Source organism: Quercus lobata, chromosome 1 (assembly GCF_001633185.2).
Source record: "Quercus lobata isolate SW786 chromosome 1, ValleyOak3.0 Primary Assembly, whole genome shotgun sequence".
NCBI classification, from domain to species: domain Eukaryota; kingdom Viridiplantae; phylum Streptophyta; class Magnoliopsida; order Fagales; family Fagaceae; genus Quercus; species Quercus lobata.
In genome coordinates this window covers 26,636,633-26,661,934 of record NC_044904.1, presented here as the reverse complement: position 1 = coordinate 26,661,934, position 25,302 = coordinate 26,636,633, and the positions used below count along the sequence as shown (strand labels likewise).

The 25,302-nt window shown below is 38.6% G+C and overlaps 2 protein-coding genes across 2 annotated transcripts; one reads left to right on the top strand and one right to left on the bottom strand.

Annotated features, from left to right (window-relative positions):
* Window positions 1–2,345: 2,345 nt before the first annotated feature.
* Window positions 2,346–3,192, bottom strand: LOC115951696 (glycine-rich RNA-binding protein blt801-like). Its single transcript, XM_031068853.1, has 2 exons — window positions 3,062–3,192; window positions 2,346–2,529 (listed from the first exon to the last, which is right to left on the bottom strand). Exons 1-2 carry the CDS (start codon window positions 3,190–3,192, stop codon window positions 2,346–2,348), a joined length of 315 nt encoding a protein of 104 aa, XP_030924713.1.
* Window positions 3,193–6,005: 2,813 nt separating this feature from the next.
* On the top strand, window positions 6,006–24,051 carry LOC115991644 (UDP-glycosyltransferase 87A1-like). The gene is made up of 2 exons (XM_031115514.1): window positions 6,006–7,145; window positions 23,030–24,051. The coding sequence occupies exons 1-2, from the start codon at window positions 6,656–6,658 to the stop codon at window positions 23,905–23,907; spliced, it is 1,368 nt and encodes a 455-aa protein (XP_030971374.1). The 5' UTR covers window positions 6,006–6,655; the 3' UTR covers window positions 23,908–24,051.
* Window positions 24,052–25,302: the final 1,251 nt, after the last annotated feature.

Genomic DNA, 25,302 nt, shown 5'->3' with positions numbered 1-25,302 from the left:
CACTTGTTTAAAATTGCTGAGTCAGTAATTAATTTCTGTTTAAAAAAAATTTCTAACTAACAATTTTAAATAGGTGAAAGTTTTTTAGTGGAATATTGGATCACATCATTTGTCCACCATGTGGATCTTATAATTTCTCCTGCTGCTGCTGCTTAGAGAAGCCTGACCATTCCTTTTTTCCTTATTATTAACTTATAATTAATTTTCTTTAAACAATACCATATTTATCAAAAGGAAAAAATGCAAAACTGACCTTCTAACTTTCACATTTTTTCATTTCAGTCCTCTAATTTTAAGTTTTGTCAATTCAGTCCTCTAACTTTTAATTTTTGTCAATGCAAGGCTCCGTTACCCGGCTGTTAGTGTTTGCCATTAGAACCATTTTGCACTTTATTTATTTATTTATTTTTATTTTATTCAGAATTAAAAAAAGAAGAATAAAAATCTAAAAAAACCAAGCACTTCCATTTTCATAAGAAATTTTCTCTTAGCTGTTGGATTTGGAAGTTTTCTTCTTGAAGAAACACAATCCTTACTTTATTGACTTGGTTGAAGGGATTAAGAATCTTTGACCTTTAAAATCTCACATCTCTGAAGAACCCATTAAAAAGAAAACCACGCACGCACTGTACTGGGTAGTTTGTTGAAGAAATTTCAGAACCTTAATGTAATTTTCCTCAGTTGTCTGTTTGTATGTTGGTTGGTTTATGTTGCTATCCACCTCTACTCTGATATATGTTTTCTGTCTTTTCCTTTTGTTCAGTTCTTGGTTTATATTTCCTATGTTCTGACTTCTTCTGTGTAAATTTTCTATGACATTTATGAACTAATCTATAGGAGGATTTGGGAACCGAGTACCTTGTCAGGCCAGTAGCTCGTGCTGAGGATGAGGAAGATGCTAGTGATTTTGAGCCAGAGGAGAACAACAGTGAGGAGGAAGAAATTGATGAGGAGGATGAAGACGAAGATGGTGGGAAGGTTGATGTTCCGACAAAGAGGAAGAGGTCGGATAAAGATGATTCGGATGACAATGATGATGGTGGAGAGGATGACGAGAGACCATCAAAGCGATAGGGTTGGACCTTTGCTTGGTTTTTCCAGATTTTTTTTTAAAAAAATTCTGAATTAAAAAAAAGTGCAAAATGGTTCTAACGGCAAACACTAATAGGTAATGGAGTCTTGTATTGACAAAAATTGAAAGTTAGAAGACTGAATTGACAAAATTGAAAGTTAGAGGACTGAAATGAAAAAATGTGAAAATTAAAGGGTCAGCTTTGCATTTTTGCCTATAAAAAACAAAAGTCATAACATGTTCAGACCAATCCTTTTTTTCTCCAACCCTCTCCCTTTTGTCTTTTGGTTTCATTATCTTTAAACACACAAACACGTATAGAGAGAAAAGAGAAATTGCCCCTACTCCACTGCACCGCCACCACTGCATCTTCATTGCCGCTCCTCCTCATTGTCGAGTGCATGCAGCCAGGGGTCAGATCGGCTTTTATTTTTCTTGATCTTTTGTTGTTGCTTTTTTTTTTTTGTATTTTTTTTTTGTTCTTTTAATTAGTGACTCTTTCTCCGTGATTTTAGGGCAAATAGAGCTCAACAAGCCCACCAAAAATAAAGTTTAATAATAAAAAGCAAAAGATGAAAAAAAAATTTATGGTTATAGCTCCCTCAATATAATTCACATAAATGATAAAAAAAACCCAAGTTTCATAGATTAAAATCAAAACTTATAGCAAAAAAAAAGAAAGAAAGCTATTTGAATATTTTCCAAGAAGCCAAACAAAAAAATTCTGTTCTAAATTTTTTATTTTTTTTTGTTCTTGATCTGTTATTGTTGTTGTTCCGATTTTAGATTTGTTGTTTAAATTAAATTGGTTTTATGAGAACAAGAATTTTTTTGTGAGAAGAAACAAAGAGAGTGTGAGACCCAAAAACAAATCAAAGAAGAAAGTGGAAGAAGCGATAAAATATTAGGTGTTGGAATTTTTTAATGAAAAAAATCGGTTGCTAATCAATAGTAGTCCATCAGACTTTATGAGCTACTGTTTATGTGAAATTTTTTTTTTGAGTTTTAAAAAGACCGTTAGAGCCCCTTTTTTCATGGTTTCACTATCTAGCTCCACCAAAAGTTAGAGCCCCTACGTTAGAGCATTCACAGCGATGGAGTTAAAAATTTGGCTATTGAGCTCCACCAAAAATTACTTTATCTATTTTACCTACACACATGCTGCAGTAGTGGATCTATTTTAGCTTTTAATACAATAAAATAATATAAATATCACAAATAAAATAATATATCTACTACAATAAAATAATATATCCACTACAATAAACAACAATCACAACAACCCATAACCGTTACCGCTGCCATTACTGCTGCCGCCACCGACTCTCCCACTGCCACCGCAATCACTACCGCCACCCCTACCGACTCTTCCACCGCCACCGACTATTCCACCGCCAATGCCACCGCCATTGTCACTGACTCTTCCACCGCCATGGCCACGACCACTGACTCTTCCACTGTTGCCACCACATGATAGCAAATAATCGTCTAGTGTTAAACATGTGATTTTTTTAACCCCAAATTATACTTATGCATTTTTTCTTTTACTAAAACAATTTCTTAATCATCATGATAGCAAATAAGAAACTAGAGTAACAATAATATTTTGTTTTAACCCCAAATTATATATATACAAATTTATCTTTTAACTAAAAAAAATTTCTCAATCGTCATGATAGCCTATTATCGTCTCAATTGTCCGAAAGTAATCTTGGAACAATGTGAACTATGAAATGGAGGAACTTTATAAGAAAACATATAAAATAGAACACATATTATAGCTTGAACAATGTAGTCCATAGATTACTCACATACATGACTCAAACCAAATTACAATAAAACTCACACGTTCGCACAAGTTCCTATGATTTATGCTTCTCAAGATATAAAAAAGGAAGTTCCTATGACTTGCCTTGCAATTGCCATAAACGTTCAATGAGGTCCTCCTAGAGTTGAAAATGAATTTCTCGGTTTCTAATGCGTCCATACCTCTCAATGTATGACATAAATCCATCACTTTGTTCACGTAACACTTGCATAGAAGGATTATCCACTCCATCAATTTGTTCATAATCCAAGTCTACCACTTCATTATCATCCCGCTCATCTTCAACAATCATGTTATGGAGAATTACGCATGCTTTCATGATCTTTTGGAGTGTTTTAAGATGGAAAAATTGTGCAGGTTCACAGACAATTGCGAAACGTGCTTGAAGCACTCCAAATGCACGCTGAACATCCTTCCTACATGCCTCTTAGGCTGCTGCAAATAATTTTTGCTTATGTCCTTGAGGAGATGGGATTGTTTTCACAAATGTTGTCCACTTTAGATATATACCATCAGCAAGATAATATCCCATTGTGTAGTCATGACCATTGATTGAGTAATGTACGGCAGGAGTACGTCCTTCAGCAAGTTCATTAAATACATGAGACCGCTCTAACATATTAATATCATTATTTGACCTAAGTAACCGAAAAAATGCATGCCATATCTAAAGATCATACGATGCTATTGCCTCTAAAATAATAGTAGGCTCACGAATATGATCACAATATTGACCTTTTAATGCAGATGGACAATTTTTCTATTTCCAATGCATGCAATCAATTGAACCTAACATATTTGAAAAATCTTGGTGTTTGCCATGAGCTAACAGTCTAGCAATGTCTTTATTGAAGATGCTCTATAAGTTCTACTTGTAATTTTACTATTTTTTTAAAGGAGCGTAATTTTACTATTTTAGTAGATCAGATACAGAGTAACCCCTTTTTCACGTCCAAAAGTCCTTAAGGCCTCATTTGGAAGGAGGGAATGGAATGGAAAGGAATGAAAAGAATAATTTTAGAATATTCTTTCCTTCCCTTGTTTAGGAGTTTTAATGGTGGGAATGAAAAGTCCATTCCTTTGTTTGGGAGTTTAAGTGGGAGAGAATGGAATGAGTAGGAGGGAACACTCATTCCTCTCTATTCCCTTAAAACCTCAAATTTTCATTCCCTCCGAAATTGGGAGGAATGAGAGGGAATGAAATTAGATTTAATGGTTTTTTTACTAAAACTCCCAAAATACCCCTATATATTTAACCCTTTATTTTAAAATAGGGGTCTAACAGTAATATTATCATAAAGTGATTCCATTCCATTCTCTCCATGTTACTCCCAAACAAGATTACTTACATTCCATTCATTTTTATTCATTTCCATCCCTTAATTTTAAAACATCCTTTCATTCCATTTTTTCCCATTCCTTTCTTTTACTTAAATACATTCCATTCCATTCCATTTCATTCATTTCCATTCCCTTATGATCATTCTATTAAATTCAATTCCATTCCTTTATGAACTTCCAAACGAAGCCTATGTGTCAGGTTCATAGAAGAAAAGTCTATGGAGGGGAACACTTCAGTCAAAATTCAGACCATTTTTCTACAATAATATAATGAAAATCCATTGCTGCACTAGTACACTCCACTTGCACTTTGTTAGTCAAAGACTCGAGGTTTTGCTTTTTGACTAGAACAAAGGCTGAGCTCATGGCATGCGACACTGCATGACTTTCAAGTCAGGCGGTACGTTATAGTTAGGGGGTTCAAATGAACCCTTGACCCGGAAATTTTATATATATAATATTAAAAAAAAAATTATTTTGAACCCCTGCAATACAAATTTGCACCCTCTCACCATCAACCTGACCCCTTTATTTTTTAAAGTCCAACTTGAACTCTAGAAAAAAAAGAAGTCCAAAAGAAAATTTTGGTCTTTAATCTCACAAATAAAAAGCTCATAAGTCAAATTTGAAAAATCATAAATAAAAAAAAGGGTCAAATAAAACCTAAGAATTTGTAGCTACCTAACCTCCAAAAAGGTTGCTTCTGCTTCACACACATAAAATTTGCCGCCGCCTTACTGTCCCTAATTTGCCGCCGTTGCTTGTGTGAGTGTGTTTATAGGGTTTTGTACCGCCGCTCTTGTGCGGTGTTATCTTTGATTTTTTGTTGTTGAGTTTTTGAATCTTCGACTGTGTGTGAGAGCTGTGGCGTTAAGAACTGTGTTGTAAACTTCTGATATTTGTTGTTGAGTAACTCAACTTGAGTTTTGAGTCTCTAAAGTCTGACCGTGTGTGTGACTGTGTGTGGGCTTGTGGGGTTAGTGGGTTATAGACTTATAGGACTTATTACTTTTATTAGTTTATAGTGTTTTATTGTTGTTGAGTGCTTGAGCTTGAGTTTCCTTACTGTTGGGTGTTGGTGTGTTGCAGAGTTGTTGTGAGTGTTTTATTGATTTGATATAAAGTTGAGTTATTACTTATCAAATTGACTATTTGACTAATTTGTGACTTGTGGGTAGTTTTTTAATTTTTGTTGAATGTGTGTTGTGAGTTGTGAGTGGTTGTTGGCTATGTGATTTGGTCAATACATTAATATTAAAGACAATAAAAATATAAAACATTTAAAGAATTCTAAACTTATAAATTAAAGAATTACAAAAAAATACTTAACAACAATAATTAATATATTTATCGTATTAGAAATTAATAAGTCAAATAAACTTATAGTTTATTTTTTGTTCTTTTGCTAGTACTATGGATAAATTTGTAATAAGGAAACTCCGTAGGTCGTATTCATCTTCTATCCAAGATTCATATCTTACTCAAGATTCATCTTCTAAGCATGGTCGTGTTGATGTGAACAATCTTCTAAGCATGGTTGTGATATTGATACATTCAAGTCTCATTTATTTTAGATTTTATATAATTTATGTTTCTTATTCAAATTTGGACAAAAAAATCCTTGAGCCGCCCCTGTTTAAAGTTTCAAAGTTATCAAATCAAAGCGCAGGTGTGATTGTGTGAAATTGCATAAGCAGCCACTCTACAAGTGTCGTATTTTGACGACCTTTGTAGATTATAAAAGTGTTTGGTTGCGGCCTTATTTGCACCCCTGACTCGACCCAGCTGGCTACTCAGGTACACTCAGCCCACTCATTTCTTAACTTTCCCAACTCACTTACCTCGACTTCTCTGATAACTCTTTCTTTGGTCCTATACCTTCTTCCATTTCATCTCTTTCAAACCTCCAAACCCACTCTCTCCGATCCAACTCGTTCTCTGGCTCACTCCCTGTATCTATTACCAACCTTAAATCTCTTGACTCGTTGGAACTTTCTCATAATTCTCTAACTGGGTTTCTTCCAAACTCAATCAACTCGCTTTTGAATTTGAGACGACTCGATTTGAGTTACAACAAACTCACTGGGTCACTCCCACCAAACTTGCTTGAACTCGCTCTAAAGCACAATTCTTTATTTGGGTATCTCTCAAACTCGTCTTTTGACGGGTTGACTATCAGTTGGAAGGTGTGGAACTCAGCAAATACTCATTCACGGGGACACTACAAGCTTGGTTTTTTCTGTTGCCGTCACTTCAACAAGTTGACTTAGCCAATAACAGCTTAACACGTGTTGAGGTTTGGAAGCCCACCGGTGGCAACAGCAACCTCGTGGCCATTGATTTGGGATTCAACGGCATTGATCGGTACTTGCCTGTGAATTTCGTTAGCTATCCTCTGTTAGCGTCTCTGAATAATGAGTTCTGTCAAAGCTAAACCAGCCACGCAGTGCCACGTGGTGGCCATGCCTTATCCCGGCCGCGGCCACATCAACCCCATGATGAACCTATGCAAAACACTTGCTTCGAAAAACAGCAATATCCTCGTCACCTTCGTTGTCACCGAAGAATGGCTCGGTTTCATCGGCTCCGATCCTAAGCCCGACAACATTCGCTTCGGCACAATTCCTAACGTTATCCCATCAGAGTTAGTCCGCGCTGCTGACGTTTACTCCTTCACCAAAGCTACCAGGACGAAGTTGGAAGCTCCATTTGTGCGGCTCCTTGATCAGCTTGAGCCTCCGGTTACAGTTATCGTGGCTGATACTTTTCTTTTCTGGGCAGTTGGAGTTGGGAACCGAAGGAATATTCCGGTGGCATCGTTTTGGCCTATGTCACAGTCCATGTTCACCATCATGCAACATGCGGATCTTTTAGTCAAAAATGGCCATTTACCAGCTGACTCAGGTGAGTATGTATTTAATACAAATTCTTTTCGCTTACCTCTCCTTCTAATTCTTTGTATTCTTAGTAAATAATAAATAAAATATTTCAATTTTTTTTTTTTTAATATGTGAGTAGAAAAGAAAAAAAAAAGCGTTATTGGAAAACAAAAATCCCAATAATAAAATAAGTTAAATAACCCACCTTACCATTTTATGGTATGGAACACAATCCAAGCAAAGATTTAGTTTTTAATAGTCATTCATTATGACTTATTTATATATGAAACTATAAATTCTAGAATTTGAAGAAATATAATGAGCTAAGCATTTAATAGTGAGTTTAAATATGAAATAAAATTTAAATTTAATTATATATATATATATATACTCTCTTCGTCCCACTTTGTTTGTCTTGTTTGAAAAGTCAAACATTTTAAGGAAACATCATTTATTGTTTTGTCTGCCTTATAAAAATGTATAAGTTTACAAAACTATCCTTGATAAATAAATTTATTAGCTTTTTTTAAAAGGAGTTATTCTTAATGAGGCTTAGGGGTATTGTAAGGACGCGATTTGTGGCGGACCGTAACAGTGTCGGGTTCGCACGTGAAAAGGCTCCTAACAACATCATTTGTAGAGCGTGGGTTTGGAAGGCTAGGCCTTGGTCGAGAGGCGGTGGGCTTTTCATGGTATTCATACAAGTTTCGGTTTTCCTTCACCCTTGGAGTCTTTCTCCTGGAGGTGGGCTGGGAGGCTCTGGTTTTTGGCCATTTTTCCCAACCCCCCACCTTTAGGTTACTTATTTTTCCTTTTATACCCGCCTGCGTCCACTGTCCTTCGTCCACGTATAGGGTCAACCTTTCCAAAATTGATACTTGTCCCATCAGCCCATATTCAAAGTCGTTGGGGGTGGTTGTAAAAGCTAAAGACTGCGGCTCTGTCAGGTTCAGAGCATTGAATGGCAGTGAGAGCAGTTTTCCCTGGATATTTTAGATCTTTCGTCCTGATTTCGGTCCTATACCGTTTTTACCCTTCCTTCAGGGGGGGGACTTTGGGTCTGCCGAGGACTGAGCCGTCCTCGGCGATATCCACAGGCTATTTTGTCGAGCTTGGGCCATAGCCCTCCTCGGCTTGGGCCTTCGGATTTTCCCCAGGTAGATGGGCCTGGCCCGTAAATCATTTGGGCCCCACAATAGCCCCTCAAAACCCGGCTGTCCAACCTCTTGGTTGGAAAGAGGGGTTTTGGTGATGCCAAACCTCTTCCTACGGCCCAATCAATTTGGCCTTTTAATAATGCTGGCGGCTCCTCATCTGTCCAAGAAACGCGCCGGTCTATGAGGCAGCCTTTTGATTTCGCGCTTGATGCGCTCTTATCGTTTGGGTATCCCAAAACGTGCTTTTAATGACCACTATTTACGAGACTGCTTTAATTCGGCGGTTTGTTTTGATGGGGTGGAGAAACGGAACCGGCATGTTCGTGTTGGCAGATTCCTTTGGATATCTGAACCTATTAAATGTCTCCCACTCCACCCTCAGTATAAGAAGGAAAGGCGGAGGTTATTGTTTTTGTAAAGAATTCCTTCTCATCTTTCTGAGATTTGAAATATTTGGCCTCCCCGAGGGTTCATTTTACCCACTGGTTCACAAACTAAATCGCGATACACTTCATCATAACAACGAGTGATGCAGGAGCCAAACCCCTCCCATAGACGCCATGTTCCAGTAAAGCTCATTATGGCTCGATCGGGACAGGGATGGCGAAGACTCAAAATCAACCTCACCCTTCTTTCAGTCAAAATCCGAAGCAGGGACGTCACGTCAAACTTCCGGCGTGACTGAGTCGAGAACACCCATCATCAGTACCAACCGCTCTCCTATGAGCATACCTAGTATGGCTCCAGTGTGTTGGGAGTCAGGATCGAGGCAGGGACTAAGTGTCTCTACTTCTTCCTCTCTTCCTTCACTGGGGCTATTCTCCATCTCCCTTTCTTAGTCTTCCCAGCACCAGTTCCATCCTGGTGCTTTCACTTCTCCCTCTTTGGCTCCTTTTTTTTTTTCTTTTCATCTCTTCTCTCTTCTTCTCCTCCTTCTTTACTCATGTCCTCCATCTTCTTCATTCATCTCCTCCATCTTCTTCATTGATTTCTTCCTTACTATTTCCTTCTCCGCCATTTCTTCCCAAAGAAGGTTCTTATCATAATATGAGCAGTATCGAGGCAAAGATTGGAGAGACTTTGAAAACGAGTTTAGAAGACGCCTGGGAGTTTAGTTATCTGTACTACGGATGTAACTATCGCTTAGGCAGTTCGCATTTTGTATAGGCTCGTTCGAGCCCTTCTTTGTACATTGTAATAATTTTTTGTATTAATAAAAATCGTTGTTATTTTATTTCGCATGTTTTGTCTCTATGCCTTTTTTTTTTCTTTTGGATCTACAAACGCTGCTCGGCATATTAATATGGCATCTAAATCAATGACGGCTAAGACCAAAAGATTTGATAATAAAAAGACGTCGCCATAACTTTAATAGAAATGCTTGGCATAATAAGGCCGATCAGTGAAGAGTAATACTTACCTCATGCTAGCCGAGGAGAAAAACGAAGGCTTGATGTCATGTAAGGAATAACCATTTGAAGATATAGCACCCACCAAATGAGCGGCCTTCTTATATGACTAAGTGCTGGGGCTTTCCACCCCCTTCCTTACACCTTTATTGGTCTTAACCTTTTATGGTGTTTAAGCCGTGGATGAAGTGACCTGACATTTTTATCAAGTAACCCATCTTACGAGATTCAAACCTTTTCTTATCCAAGTATTTGGTTTCCCCATTGGCTTGGGTCCGAGGACCATACAAGGCCTTGGTTCTGTCCAAAACTTGTAATTTTTATAATTTTTTGTACTTGGTTTCCCCATAGGCTTGGGTCCGAGGACCATACAAGGCCTTGGTTCTGTCCAAAACTTGTAATTTTTATAATTTTTTGTACTTGGTTTCCCCATAGGCTTGGGTCCGAGGACCATACAAGGCCTTGGTTCTGTCCAAAACTTGTAATTTTTATAATTTTTTGTACTTGGTTTCCCCATAGGCTTGGGTCCGAGGACCATACAAGGCCTTGGTTCTGTCCCTGGGCCCATATGCTGAACGGGCCTGGGCCGCGAATTTACTGGGCCCACAAATTAAGAGGTGTTTCCATAACCTTTGATCACGCGGTACCTTTTGGCGTCCCCGTGTTCGAGGTGCACCCTCTCGAGACTCCTTTAACCTCAGGGTTGCAGACGACGTTGGAAATCGAGCCAGAGATGTTTTGTCTGTAGCGTTCCTTGGGACGCTGTGCGAATTAAATGCCATCGGTTTACTTCTGGGTATAAATGGGATAGGGGATCACTTCACTTGCACATGAACTCTCCCGTTCCCTTCAGAACTATATTTCTTCCATATCCGCGATCTCTCTTTCTAGTGCCACTGCCCCAAAGCAAGATGTTTGAGGCTTGGATAGGGATGAAAGGTCTCTGCGCGCTTCAGAGGCACCGAATCCTCAAGGTGATATGGTATGGACTAGGATGGCACAGATTCAAGCCAGTCCTCCGCCTTGACAGGAGGAAGATGGTATTCCTCCTTCTTTTAGTCAAAATCCGAAGCAGGTTCTGGTCATGCCAGATTTTTGGTATGTTAGAAAAAGGAATTTCCGCCATCAGCGCCGTCTGCCTTGTAGCAGGCAAATTTTTGCGGGGGCTTCCCAACTTCCGGCTCCCTGCACCTTTTCTGTAGATGGTGTTAGCCTGAGGTCAGGTTTCCTGCACCTTTTCTGTACCGGTGCAGGCCCCAAGTTGGGTTCTTTTGCTGCCTGAGTTATGGGCGTTCAAAAGCATGGAGGGGGAATAAGGTCTCGAGGCAGTAGCCAACCTCTCCTCTGAACTGCCTCCTCGGCTTTATCTTCACTCTCTTGTATTCTTCGTTACTTACGTAGTTAGCTTCGATGTAGGTTTTGTTTCAGCTTTCCATTGTACACTGTACTGTTCCTTTGTCTTAATAAAATATGTGTTTATTTCTCTATACATATCTTTCTTCTCCGTAACCACTACTTTATGCATGAATATTAAATATGAGTTTGCCCTTAATGATATTCTAGGCAGAGAAAGGCCTTAATATAGATTCCTACTAGTTTAGACTTACAAATATTATCAAACATAACAAGGTTAATCATCAAATAAATTAAACTCTTGGAACTAACCGGGATAACGGCTGAGTGCTACGCGATGCATGCAAGAGCGATGTCCGAGTACGACAAACTCTAAGTAATTCGTCCGAGAGGGTAGCCGAGTAGCGAGGGGCTTTGGTTGTGCTTCTGGATAATATGTTACGCCGTATCGCATCAACCCCTTTGATATTGGGGGATCAGAGGGTAGACCGAGGAATCCGCGCAATCAAGGTATTAACCCATCTGTTAACGCGGAGCTCTCTTCGGATGGATTTTGAGGTTTATGTGCCATAGTTTTTTTTTTTTTTAAAATAGTTGGTTCCCCATCTAGGTAGTTGGTTTCCCCAGAGGCTTGAGTCCGAGGACTATGCAATGCCTTGGTTCTGTCCAAAACCTAGTTTTCCTCATCCAGGTAGTCGGTTTCCCCAGAGGCTTGAGTCTGAGGACTATGCAATGCCTTGATTCTGTCCAAAACCTAGTTTTCCACATCCAGGTAGTTGGTTTCCCCAGAGGCTTGAGTCCGTAGACCATGCAATGCCTTGGTTCTGTCCAAAACCTAGTTTTCCACATCCAGGTAGTTGGTTTCCCCAGAGGCTTGAGTCCGTAGACCATGCAATGCCTTAATTCTGTCCAAAACCTAGTTTTCCACATCCAGGTAGTTGGTTTCCCCAGAGGCTTGAGTCCGTAGACCATGCAATACCTTGGTTCTGTCCAAAACCTAGTTTTCTCTTTGTGCGGGGTCTTGACTTTAGGGGAGTTAGCTCCTCAGCCAAGCCCCTAGAGTTTATCCATACGGTTAACGTTACCGCGTACCTAGTTTTCTCTTTACGGGGGACCTTGGCTCTAAGGGAGTTAGCTCCTCAACCAAGCCCCTAGTCAAGAAACGTAGTCCGTAACAGAACTTTGTACTAGAATTCTATAACCAACGGTTAGATATAACGAAGAAGCTCTATCGACCCACTTCCTATACCAACACACAAGCCTTCCCCACAGACGGCGCCAATTGTAAGGACGCGATTCGTGGCGGACCGTAACAGTGTCGGGTTCGCACATGAAAAGGCCCCTAACAACATCATTTGTAGAGCGTGGGTTTGGAAGGCTAGGCCTTGGTCGAGAGGCGGTGGGCTTTTCATGGTATTCATACAAGTTTCGGTTTTCCTTCACCCCTAGAGTCTTTCTCCTGGAGGTGGGCTGGGAGGCTCTGGTTTTTGGCCATTTTTCCCAACCCCCCACCTTTAGGTTACTTATTTTTCCTTTTATACCCGCCTGCGTCCACTGTCCTTCGTCCACGTATAGGGTCAACCTTTCCAAAATTGATACTTGTCCCATCAGCCCATATTCAAAGTCGTTGGGGGTGGCTGTAAAAGCCAAAAACTGCGGCTCTGTCAGGTTCAGAGCATTGAATGGCAGTGAGAGCAGCTTTCCCTGGATATTTTAGATCTTTCGTCCTGATTTCGGTCCTATACCGTTTTTACCTTTCCTTCAGGGGGGGAACTTTGGGTCTGCCGAGGACTGAGCCGTCCTCGACGATATCCACAGGCTATTTTGTCGAGCTTGAGCCATAGCCCTCCTCGGCTTGGGCCTTCGGATTTTCCCCAGGTAGATGGGCCTGGCCCGTAAATCATTTGGGCCCCACAACTATAAAAGCTCTTATATTTATCATCTACATTAGAATTGTCATGTTATATTTTCTTTAAATAATATAATAGATTCAATTCCATTAACAAACACAATCATATATTATAAATATCTTTTAATAATTATCAAAGTTCATATTTAATTTTTTATTATTATAAAAAAACATAGAGAAGATAATATTTTGTTACTTTTGTATGCATTGAATGATTACTAACTAATTTTTAATCAATAATTTTTAATATATATATAAAACCAAAGCAATTTGACTTCTGGTTGAACATACGATACTGTATTGCGTAAACTTTTGAGAATTTACAATATTAAACATTGTTATTTTAATATATACTCCATCCGTCCCACTTTGTTTGTCCTCTATTCCATTTTAGGATGTCCCAAAATATTGTCCTGTTTCTAAAAATAAAAGTTATTAGTTTACTAATGTTCCTATTATACCTGTGGGGCCCAAATGATTTACGGGCCAGGCCCATCTACCTGGGGAAAATCCGAAGGCCCAAGCCGAGGAGGGCTATGGCCCAAGCTCGAAAAATAGCCTGTGGATATCGCCGAGGACGGCTCAGTCCTCGGCAGACCCAAAGTCCCCCCCCCTGAAGGAAAGGTAAAAACGGTATAGGACCGAAATCAGGACGAAAGATCTAAAATATCCAGGGAAAGCTGCTCTCACTGCCATTCAATGCTCTGAACCTGACAGAGCCGCAGTCTTTGGCTTTTACAGCCACCCCCAACGACTTTGAATATGGGCTGATGGGACAAGTATCAATTTTGGAAAGGTTGACCCTATACGTGGACGAAGGACAGTGGACGCAGGCGGGTATAAAAGGAAAAATAAGTAACCTAAAGGTGGGGGGTTGGGAAAAATGGCCAAAAACCAGAGCCTCCCAGCCCACCTCCAGGAGAAAGACTCCAGGGGTGAAGGAAAGCCGAAACTTGTATGAATACCATGAAAAGCCCACCGCCTCTCGACCAAGGCCTAGCCTTCCAAACCCACGCTCTACAAATGATGTTGTTAGGGGCCTTTTCACGTGCGAACCCGACACTGTTACGGTCCGCCACGAATCGCGTCCTTACAATTGGCGCCGTCTGTGGGGAAGGCTTGTGTGTTGGTATAGGAAGTGGGTCGATAGAGTTTCTTCGTTATATCTAACCGTTGGTTATAGAGTTCTAGTACAAAGTTCTGTTACGGACTACGTTTCTTGACTAGGGGCTTGGTTGAGGAGCTAACTCCCTTAAAGCCAAGGTCCCCCGTAAAGAGAAAACTAGGCACGCGGTAACGTTAACCGTATGGATAAACTCTAGGGGCTTGGCTGAGGAGCTAACTCCCCTAAAGCCAAGACCCCGCACAAAGAGAAAACTAGGTTTTGGACAGAACCAAGGCATTGCATGGTCTACGGACTCAAGCCTCTGGGGAAACCAACTACCTGGATGTGCAAAACTAGGTTTTGGACAAAACTAAGGCATTGCATGGTCTACGGACTCAAGCCTCTGGGGAAACCAACTACCTGGATGTGGAAAACTAGGTTTTGGACAGAACCAAGGCATTGCATGGTCTACGGACTCAAGCCTCTGGGGAAACCAACTACCTGGATGTGGAAAACTAGGTTTTGGACAGAATCAAGGCATTGCATAGTCCTCAGACTCAAGCCTCTGGGGAAACCGACTACCTGGATGAGGAAAACTAGGTTTTGGACAGAACCAAGGCATTGCATAGTCCTCGGACTCAAGCCTCTGGGGAAACCAACTACCTAGATGGGGAACCAACTATTTTAAAAAAAAAAAAAACTATGGCACATAAACCTCAAAATCCATCCGAAGAGAGCTCCGCGTTAACAGATGGGTTAATACCTTGATTGCGCGGATTCCTCGGTCTACCCTCTGATCCCCCAATATCAAAGGGGTTGATGCGATACGGCGTAACATATTATCCAGAAGCACAACCAAAGCCCCTCGCTACTCGGCTACCCTCTCGGACGAATTACTTAGAGTTTGTCGTACTCGGACATCGCTCTTGCATGCATCGCGTAGCACTCAGCCGTTATCCCGGTTAGTTCCAAGAGTTTAATTTATTTGACGATTAACCTTGTTATGTTTGATAATATTTGTAAGTCTAAACTAGTAGGAATTTGTATTAAGGCCTTTCTCTGCCTAGAATATCATTAAGGGCAAACTCATATTTAATATTCATGCATAAAGTAGTGGTTACGGAGAAGAAAGATATGTATAGAGAAATAAACACATATTTTATTAAGACAAAGGAACAGTACAGTGTACAATGGAAAGCTGAAACAAAGCCTACATCGAAGCTAACTACGTAAGTAACGAAGAATACAAGAGAGTGAAGATAAAGCCGAGGAGGCAGTTCAGAGGAGAGGTTGGCTACTGCCTCGAGACCTTATTCCCCCTCCATGCTTTTGCACGCCCATAACTCAGGCAGTAAAAGAACCCAACTTGGGGCCTGCACCGGTACAGAAAAGGTGCAGGAAACCTGACCTCAGGCTAACACCATCTACAGAAAAGGTGCAGGGAGCCGGAAGTTGGGAAGCCCCCGCAAAAATTTGCCTGCTACAAGGCAGACGGCGCTGATGGCGGAAATTCCTTTTTCTGACATACCAAAAATCTGGCATGACCAGAACCTGCTTCGGATTTTGACTAAAAGAAGGAGGAATACCATCTTCCTCCTGTCAAGGCGAAGGACTGGCTTGAATCTGTGCCATCCTTGTCCATACCATATCACCTTGAGGATTCGGTGCCTCTGAAGCGCGCGGAGACCTTTCATCCCTATCCAAGCCTCAAACATCTTGCTTTGGGGCAGTGGCACTAGAAAGAGAGATCGCGGATATGGAAGAAATATAGTTCTGAAGGGAACGGGAGAGTTCATGTGCAAGTGAAGTGATCCCCTATCCCATTTATACCCAGAAGTAAACCGGTGGCATTTAATTCGCGCAGCGTCCCAAGGAACGCTACAGACAAAACGTCTCTGGCTCGATTTCCAACGTCGTTTGCAACCCTGAGGTTAAAGGAGTCTCGAGAAGGTGCACCTCGAACACTGGGACGCCAAAAGGTACCGCGTGATCAAAGGTTATGGAAACACCTCTTAATTAGTGGGCCCAGTAAATTCGCGGTCCAGGCCCGTTCAGCATATGGGCCCAGGGACAGAACCAAGGCCTTTTATGGTCCTCGGACTTAAGCCTATGGGGAAACCAAGCACGAAAAATTATAAAAATTACAAGTTTTGGATAGAACCAAGGCCTTGTATGGTCCTCGGACTCAAGCCTATGGGGAAACCAAATAAAAAAAAAAATTATTATAAAAATTACAAGTTTTGGACAGAACCAAGGCCTTGTATGGTCCTCGAACTCAAGCCTATGGGGAAACCAAGTACAAAAAAATTATAAAAATCACAGGTTTTGGACAGAACCAAGGCCTTGTATGGTCCTCGGACCCAAGCCAATGGGGAAACCAGATACTTGGACAAGAAAAGGTTTGAATCTCGTAAGATGGGTTACTTGATAAAAATGTCAGGTCACTTCATCCACGGCTTAAACACCATAAAAGGTTAAGGCCAATAAAGGTGTAAGGAAGGGGGTAGAACGCCCTAGCACTTAGTCATATAAGAAGGCTGCTCATTTGGTGGGTGCTATATCTTCAAATGGTTATTCCTTACATGACATCAAGCCTTCGTTTTTCTCCTCGGCTAGCATGGGGTAAGTATTACTCTTCACTGATCGGCCTTATTATGCCAAGCATTTCTATTAAAGTTATGGCGACGTCTTTTTATTATCAAATCTTTTGGTCTTAGCCGTCATTGATTTAGATGCTATATTATTGTGCCGAGCAGCGTTTGTAGATCCAAAAAAAAAAAAAGAAGGCATAGAGACAAAACATGCGAAATAAAATAACAACGATTTTTATTAGTACGAAAAATTATTACAATGTACAAAGAAGGGCTCGAACGAGCCTATACAAAATGCGAACTGCCTAAGCGATAGTTACATCCGTAGTACAGATAACTAAACTCCCAGGCGTCTTCTAAACTCGTTTTCAAAGTCTCTCCAATCTTTGCCTCGATACTGCTCATATTATGATAAGAACCTTCTTTGGGAAGAAATGGCGGAGAAGGAAATAGTAAGGAAGAAATCAATGAAGAAGATGGAGGAGATGAATGAAGAAGATGGAGGACATGAGTAAAGAAGGAGGAGAAGAAGAGAGAAGAGATGAAAAGAAAGAAAAAGGAGCAAAAGAGGGAGAAGTGAAAGCACCAGGATGGAACTGGTGCTGGGAAGACTAAGAAAGGGAGATGGAGAATAGCCCCAGTGAAGGAAGAGAGGAAGAAGTAGAGACACTTAGTCCCTGCCTCGATCCTGACTCCCAACACACTGGAGCCATACTAGGTATGCTCATAGGAGAGCGGTTGGTACTGATGATGGGTGTTCTCGACTCAGTCACGCCGGAAGTTTGACGTGACGTCCCTGCTTCGGATTTTGACTGAAAGAAGGGTGAGGTTGATTTTGAGTCTTCGCCATCCCTGTCCCGATCGAGCCATAATGAGCTTTACTGGAACATGGCGTCTATGGGAGGGGTTTGGCTCCTGCATCACTCGTTGTTATGATGAAGTGTATCGCGATTTAGTTTGTGAACCAGTGGGTAAAATGAACCCTCGGGGAGGCCAAATATTTCAAATCTCAGAAAGATGAGAAGGAATTCTTTACAAAAACAATAACCTCCGCCTTTCCTTCTTATACTGAGGGTGGAGTGGGAGACATTTAATAGGTTCAGATATCCAAAGGAATCTGCCAACACGAACATGCCGGTCCGTTTCTCCACCCCATCAAAACAAACCGCCGAATTAAAGCAGTCTCGTAAATAGTGGTCATTAAAAGCACGTTTTGGGATACCCAAACGATAAGAGCGCATCAAGCGCGAAATCAAAAGGCTGCCTCATAGACCGGCGCGTTTCTTGGACAGATGAGGAGCCGCCAGCATTATTAAAAGGCCAAATTGATTGGGCCGTAGGAAGAGGTTTGGCATCACCAAAACCCCCCTTTCCAACCAAGAGATTGGACAGTCGGGTTTTGAGGGGCTATTGTGGGGCCCAAATGATTTACGGGCCAGGCCCATCTACCTGGGGAAAATCCGAAGGCCCAAGCCGAGGGGGCTATGGCCCAAGCTCGACAAAATAGCCTGTGGATATCGCCGAGGACGGCTCAGTCCTCGGCAGACCCAAAGTCCCCCCCCTGAAGGAAGGGTAAAAACGGTATAGGACCGAAATCAGGACGAAAGATCTAAAATATCCAGGGAAAGCTGCTCTCACTGCCATTCAATGCTTTGAACCTGACAGAGCCGCAGTCTTTAGCTTTTACAACCACCCCAACGACTTTGAATATGGGCTGATGGGACAAGTATCAATTTTGGAAAGGTTGACCCTATACGTGGACGAAGGACAGTGGACGCAGGTGGGTATAAAAGGAAAAATAAGTAACCTAAGGGGGGGTTAGGAAAAATGGCCAAAAACCAGAGCCTCCCAGCCCACCTCCAGGAGAAAGACTCCAGGGGTGAAGGAAAACCAAAACTTGTATGAATACCACGAAAAGCCCACCGCCTCTCGACCAAGGCCTAGCCTTCCAAACCCACGCTCTACAAATGATGTTGTTAGGGGCCTTTTCACGTGCGAACCCGACACTGTTACGGTCCGCCACGAATCGCGTCCTTACAATAGTGAATTCTTATAGAATTTAAACTCAACGAAAAAAAATACATATTAGAATAATGATGTGAAAAAAATAGTGTTTTAAAAGTTTATGTGGCAATAATAGAAGAAGTTAACATAAAGTCATTTTTATTTTATTTTATATTGCATATAGATTTAGATTATAGATATATAAAATAATTTTTCGTTTGAATCCAAAATTATAGCGTGGCTTCCTAATAAGTAATAAAATTTAACTTAAAGGGACCCATAAAATATAATAGACAGATGATCCATACTTGTGGCTCCCTCCCAAAAAACCCAAAAAAAAAAAAGAAGAAGCCTTTTACCTTTAACAGATCCTTAAAAGTTAGCTCATAACCTCTGCCCTTAAGTTAGTTCATCCTTTGAGGACAACCACCAATGTACACCAACAATAATTGATTTTGATGTCCTCAAGTGGTTCTACCAAGGAGAGAAACCACTGCAAAGATTAATGTGTTTTGAGTTTATTTTATTTTATTTTTAATGTGGCAATACTATTTTAATTAATTTTCTTTTAGAAGAATACTAGACATATAATAATGTAATAATGACTTCTATTTAATTTGTATATTATGAGAAATCTAACTATAATATTTGACTTTTTCAAAAGAAAAAAAATGCAAATAATTAAGAAACCAATATTGATAATGTAGTATAGTTAGTAAGTACGCATATTGTACCGTGTGTAATAATTAAAATTACTCATGTCTTACGTATTGTGTGCAAACATACAGAATTAAATGGGTTATTATGAGGCTAGATGTACATCAGTACATTACACGTTAGTTACAGACAAGTTGGCAAGTTATATGGATTGTTAAAAGATATTCATAATATATAATTGTGTTTGTTAATGGAATTGAATCTATTATATCATTTAAAGAAAAATATAATATGACGAAATTCTAATGTAGACGATAAATATAAGAGTTTTTATAGTGAATCCTTATAGAATTCAAACTCAACAAAAATATACATATTAGAATATTAATGTGAAAAAAAATGTGTTTTAAAAGTTTATGTGGCAATAATAGAAGAAATTAATAGAAAGTCATTTTTATTTTATTTTATATTGCATATAGATATAGATTATAAATATATAAAATAATTTAAAGTTTAAATCCAAAATTATAGTGTGACTTCCTAATAAGTAATAAAATTTAACTTAAAGGGCCATAATATATAAAAGACAGATGATCCATACTTGTGGCTCTCTCCCAAAAAAACATTAAAAAAATAGAAGTCTTTTACCTTTAACAAATCCTTAAAAGTTAGCTCATAACCTATGCCCTTAAGTTAGTTCATCCTTTGAGGACAACCACCAGTGTCCACCAACAATCATTGATATTGATGTCCTCAAGTGGTTCTAGCAAGGAGAGCAACCACTGCAATCCGCAAAGATTAATGTGTTTGAGTTTATTTTGTTTTATTTTTAATGTGGCAATACTATTTTAATTAATTTTCCATTTAGAAGAATACTGGACATATAATAATATAATAAATATGACTTCTATTTAATTTGTATATTATGAGAAATCTAACTATTGTATATTTGATTTTTTCAAAAGGAAAAAAATGCAAATAATTAAGAAGCCAATATTAATAACGTAGTATAGTTAGTAAGTACATGTACTGTACCTGTACAATACGCGTATGTGCGTAAAAATTAAAATTACTTGCATCTTATGTATTGTGTGCAAATGCAAACATATAGAATTAAATGCGTTACTGTGAGGCTAGACATACATCAGTACATCACGCATTAGTTATGGACAAGTCGGTGAGTTATATAGATTGTTATAAAAGAGATTAAAAAGAAATTTTTATTGAAACTTGACAGTGGTTAGCATAAGACGAGATATAAAATATTTTTAAAAATCTCAATAAAAACGTACACATGTCAAACACTAAACCCAAGAGAATAAGCATGTCATGTTTAATATATTTCAAGTACATAACCCAAAAATTAAAAACAAAGCTGACAACAAAACACAAATCCCAAATCCATGCCTCATGCTTCCAATGCCCAAATAATCATGTTTAGTTTCTTTAATTAAAAAAAAAAAAAAAACTAATACTACTGCAACATAAATTAGTAATGTTGTATCTATAATATTTTTATAACATCTTTATAATAAAGTCTAGGTAGTAAGTTGGTATTGATTATAATCTCTATCCACTACCAATATCACTTTTTTATTCACCATTACCGGTAACAATTTGCCACAAAGAATTTGTTATGAAATTGTTGTGAATGTAGCATTACTCCTAATAAAGGTGTACAACCAACCCGCCAACCCAACTCAACCCATTGGGTTGTGTCAGTTTTTAAGGATTGGTGGGTTGGGTTAGGTTATGAATTTTATTTTTACAGTGGGTCGGATTGGGTTCGGGTAATGAGATTTACAAATCCACCTAACTAAATAGACCCACCTATATTTAATATATTTTTAAATTTTTAAATATATTATATAATTTTGTTATTTACTTTTTTGCCCCCTTCCTAAATAAAACCCAAACCTTAAATTCTTTTCATATAGTTTGTATTTGTTAGGTGTTATGTTCATGATTATTTGGTTATAAATTTGCTCTTATTTGTGGTGGTGTTGTTCTAATGCTTAATTTAATAATAATAACAGTAATTAAAAAAAAAACTATTCAACCCATGGGTCCAACCCGACCCAACCTGATTCATGTGGAATGGGTTGGACCCTTGTGATGGGTTGGGTTGGATTTTTATAATCCACCATGGTAGGTTGAGTTGAAAAAACTTCTCAGCCTAACCCATGCACACCCTTAACTTCTAATACAAAACTTAATAATCGATGAGCTAATGAATGTGATTGGTGTGCATAATAATGAGTATTTGAATTACTTTTTATAATTAGTGATGCATCAATTTATAAGACCTATATAGCTAAATTTGTAATATCTCTAACCTTATTCTTAGAAAAATCTAAATTTATATGATTGAATTTGCTTTGGCTCAAGATGTATTGCGTTTATCTTATTCTTAATGAAAGTTGCTATCTTCTTATCAAAATTAAAAAAAAAAAAAACTTTAAATTTTGTTGGGATCTTCTATGGATTAAGTCACACTTAACAAGACTTAAAAAGGTTATGATACAAGAATTATTTGCTTTTATCTATAAAAAATATATATGGTAAATCTTTTCCGTATTTTTGTTACAATTTTTAATAAACAATAAACATAACATACCCATACGATACATGTATTGTTTTTGTATTTTTATGCCGAATTTTTGAAATGTACTTTTTTTAAAGATGCCGAAATATACCCATCCGTATATTTACCATATTATTCTTGTACTATATTTTACTAGCCATAAATTGCCAACCTCTAAAATTGATATTTGATCAATTTTTAAAAATCCTGATACAAAATCTACCCAAATTGAAATTAATGAAGTTGATTTTAGTTCGTTGAAGCGTGATCTTGAATTGTATCTACAAATAAGATTGTCATGTTTATTTACATAAGAAAATTTATTAAGAAACAATTATTATTTATGTATTTTTATGTTTTGTTAATGTCGAATAGATCTCAATTTTATTTTTCATGCATGAATTTAATTTTGATTATTATTATATTTCTCAATCTTTAATGTTGAATTTTTTTATGGCTTCAAAAGATGAAATCCTAATTTTGTTATGATTCCTTGGTCATGTTCTTGGTTTCTCACAGAAATCATTTTTTCCCCCTGGGTGTGGGGGGCGCTTTTTCTCTCTTTGCTTTGAAAGATTACCAAAGAGATTGAAAGATTACCAAAGAGATTGATTTGGTAGTGCAAAATGAAGCTATAGCTGCTGAACAAAAGCAATGGAATTATGAAAACGGAGAGAACACCTTGACAAATTAGAGGATGGATTACTTTTTGGATAAAATTTGGCTACAACCAACAATAAGAAAATGTCATGTGTTTACTTACTAAATCACACTTAAGTGATTGTATATAATCATTTTCAGGTGCATTGCATATGACAAGGACACATATAATCTTCCTCTTGTTGGTAGTAGCCTTATGTTGTAACCAAGTTTGTAACCAAATTTTGTTCTTACTTTTTTTGTTTTAGTTTTATTTTTGCTTATTAATTTTTTGCCTATGAGATTTAACCCTTGCAGCTACTTTAGAAAAAAGATCCAATTCAACAATAAGTCAAATTTATTTTCATAGTAACTAGAACAAAACTTCAAAACAACTAGAAAAATAAGTGTCATTGTCATACTTTTACTAGGATTATGTTTACCCAATTGTGGATTTCTATTGATACCATTGTTTATTTATTTTTATTTTTTTTATGTTAGCAAAATCCAAGGAGCATGTAGATTACATCCCTGGAATTTCTTCCATACAATTAGTGAATATTCCTTTTGATTGGACAAACCAACAAACGATGCAAAGGATTCTCAAAGTTCTTCCATGGGTAAACAAAGCACAATTTCTCTTACTGACTTCCATTTATGAGCTCGAATCCAAAGTATTTGATGTTCTAAAAGCAAAATTCTCATTCCCGGTATATGCTATGGGTGAAATCGTACCTAACATTGATTTTGGTGAAAACACAAACCACAATGACAACAACTATTTACATTGGCTAGATTGCCAACCTAGAAGTTCCGTTCTGTATGTTTCAATGGGAAGTTTTCTTTCAGTTTCTATTGCCCAAATGGATGAAATTGCAGTTGGTTTGCGTGATAGTGGTGTTAGATTCTTTTGGGTGGCGCGTGATGAGACTAGCAAATTGAAAGAGCTTTGTGGTCATTTAGGATTAGTAGTACCTTGGTGCAATCAATTGAGGGTCTTATCTCATTCTTCTGTTGGGGGCTTTTTGTCACATTGTGGGTGGAGTTCCACTCGAGAAGGAATGTTATGTGGTCTTCCTTTTCTTACATTTCCCATAGTCTTTGATCAAATCTTGAATAGTAAACTAATTGTGGAAGATTGGAAAACTGGGTGGAGGGTGAAGCAAGATATGGGAATGGATAATTTGGTGACAAGAGTGGAAATATCAAGGCTAGTGCAGAAATTTATGAATTTGGAAAATGATGAAGGGAAAGAAATTAGGACAAGAGCAAGCGAATTTCAATGGATGTGTCAACATGCAATTGCAAAAGGAGGATCATCTGAAACCAGCATCAATGCCTTCATCCAGGACCTTTCACATTGCATGGTTATTGAGTAGAAAGTAACTTTTTTGTTCTGCATGACCACAAAATGTCATGCCTTCTTCACAGTTATCTATGGAGTTTTCAAGACCTTAAGCTTGATAACAGTAAAAAAAAAATTAAAATAATAATGAGCCAAATAGGTTGGACTTACAACTACTTTGTTAGTAAAGTACCAGTGGCCTATTGAAGGTCTTTGTAATAATAATCTTTGTTTTTTAATTGCAAACTTACTCTTCTTTCTTTTTTCAAGTGTGTTAATGTGTTGTCCATTTGAAGAATCTCTAGCAAATGACTAAATCTAGTATATCATGCTTCATGATGTCATTAGTAGAGTGAATTATTGTGTTATTGGACTAAATAAGGATGATTGTTTATTAAATTTTAGTGGCATGTCACATGAATGTTGTATGATGTAGATTAGTTTCCGTCTTTTCTTGAAAAATTTCCAACACTATTTGTGTCTTGTGAAACTAAGTGCTTGTTTGGATTGAGGGGAAGGGAGGGAGAGTAGAGTAGAGTTGATCGAAAATTGATTTCTACTCTTAGTTTTCAACCAACTTTTCTCTACTTCCCATCCCTCTCCCTCAATCCAAACAAGCCCTAAATGTTTATGCATTGCTTTTCAAAACAAATTAGGCTTCGTAAAAAAGCATCTTCATGAACAATAACTGATGATAACTGTGGGGCCCAATAGTTTATGGGCCAGGCCCGTTTACTCGTAGGGAGTCCAAAGGCCCAAGCCGAAGAGAGCTATGGCCCAAGCCCAATAACGTAAAGCATAGGATAGCCTTAAGATACTGCCGAGGACCGCTCAGTCCTCGGCAAACCCAAAGTCCCACCGAAGGGAGGGGCAAAAACGGTATAGGACTAAATTTGAAAGAAAATCTAAAATATCCGGGGAAAGCTGCCCTTACTGCCATTCAATGCTCTGCACCTGACAGAGCCGCGTTCTTTGGCTTTTACAACCACCCCCAACGACTTTGGGTATGGGCTGATGGGACAAGTATCAGTCTTGGAAAGTTTGGCCCTACACGTGGACGAAGGACAGCGAACACAGGCCAGTATAAAAGGGAAAATAAGTGTCCTAGGGAAGAGGCTGGGAAAAATGGCTAAAAACCAGAGCCTCCCAACCCACCTCCAGGAGAAGGACTCCAGGGGTGAAGAAAACTTAACCTTGTATGAACACCATGAAAAACCCACCATCTGGTGACCAAGGCCTAGCCTTTCAAACCCACGCTCTACAAATGATATTGTTTGGGCCTTTTTACGTGTGACCCCAAACTGTTACGGTTCGTTACGAAATCGTGTCCTTACAATAACTATATTCTTTAATTATGGTAAATTAATAAGAAGATTTTCTTATGATAAATTAGTTTTTTACAATGTCTCTTCGGATGAAAAGATTGATA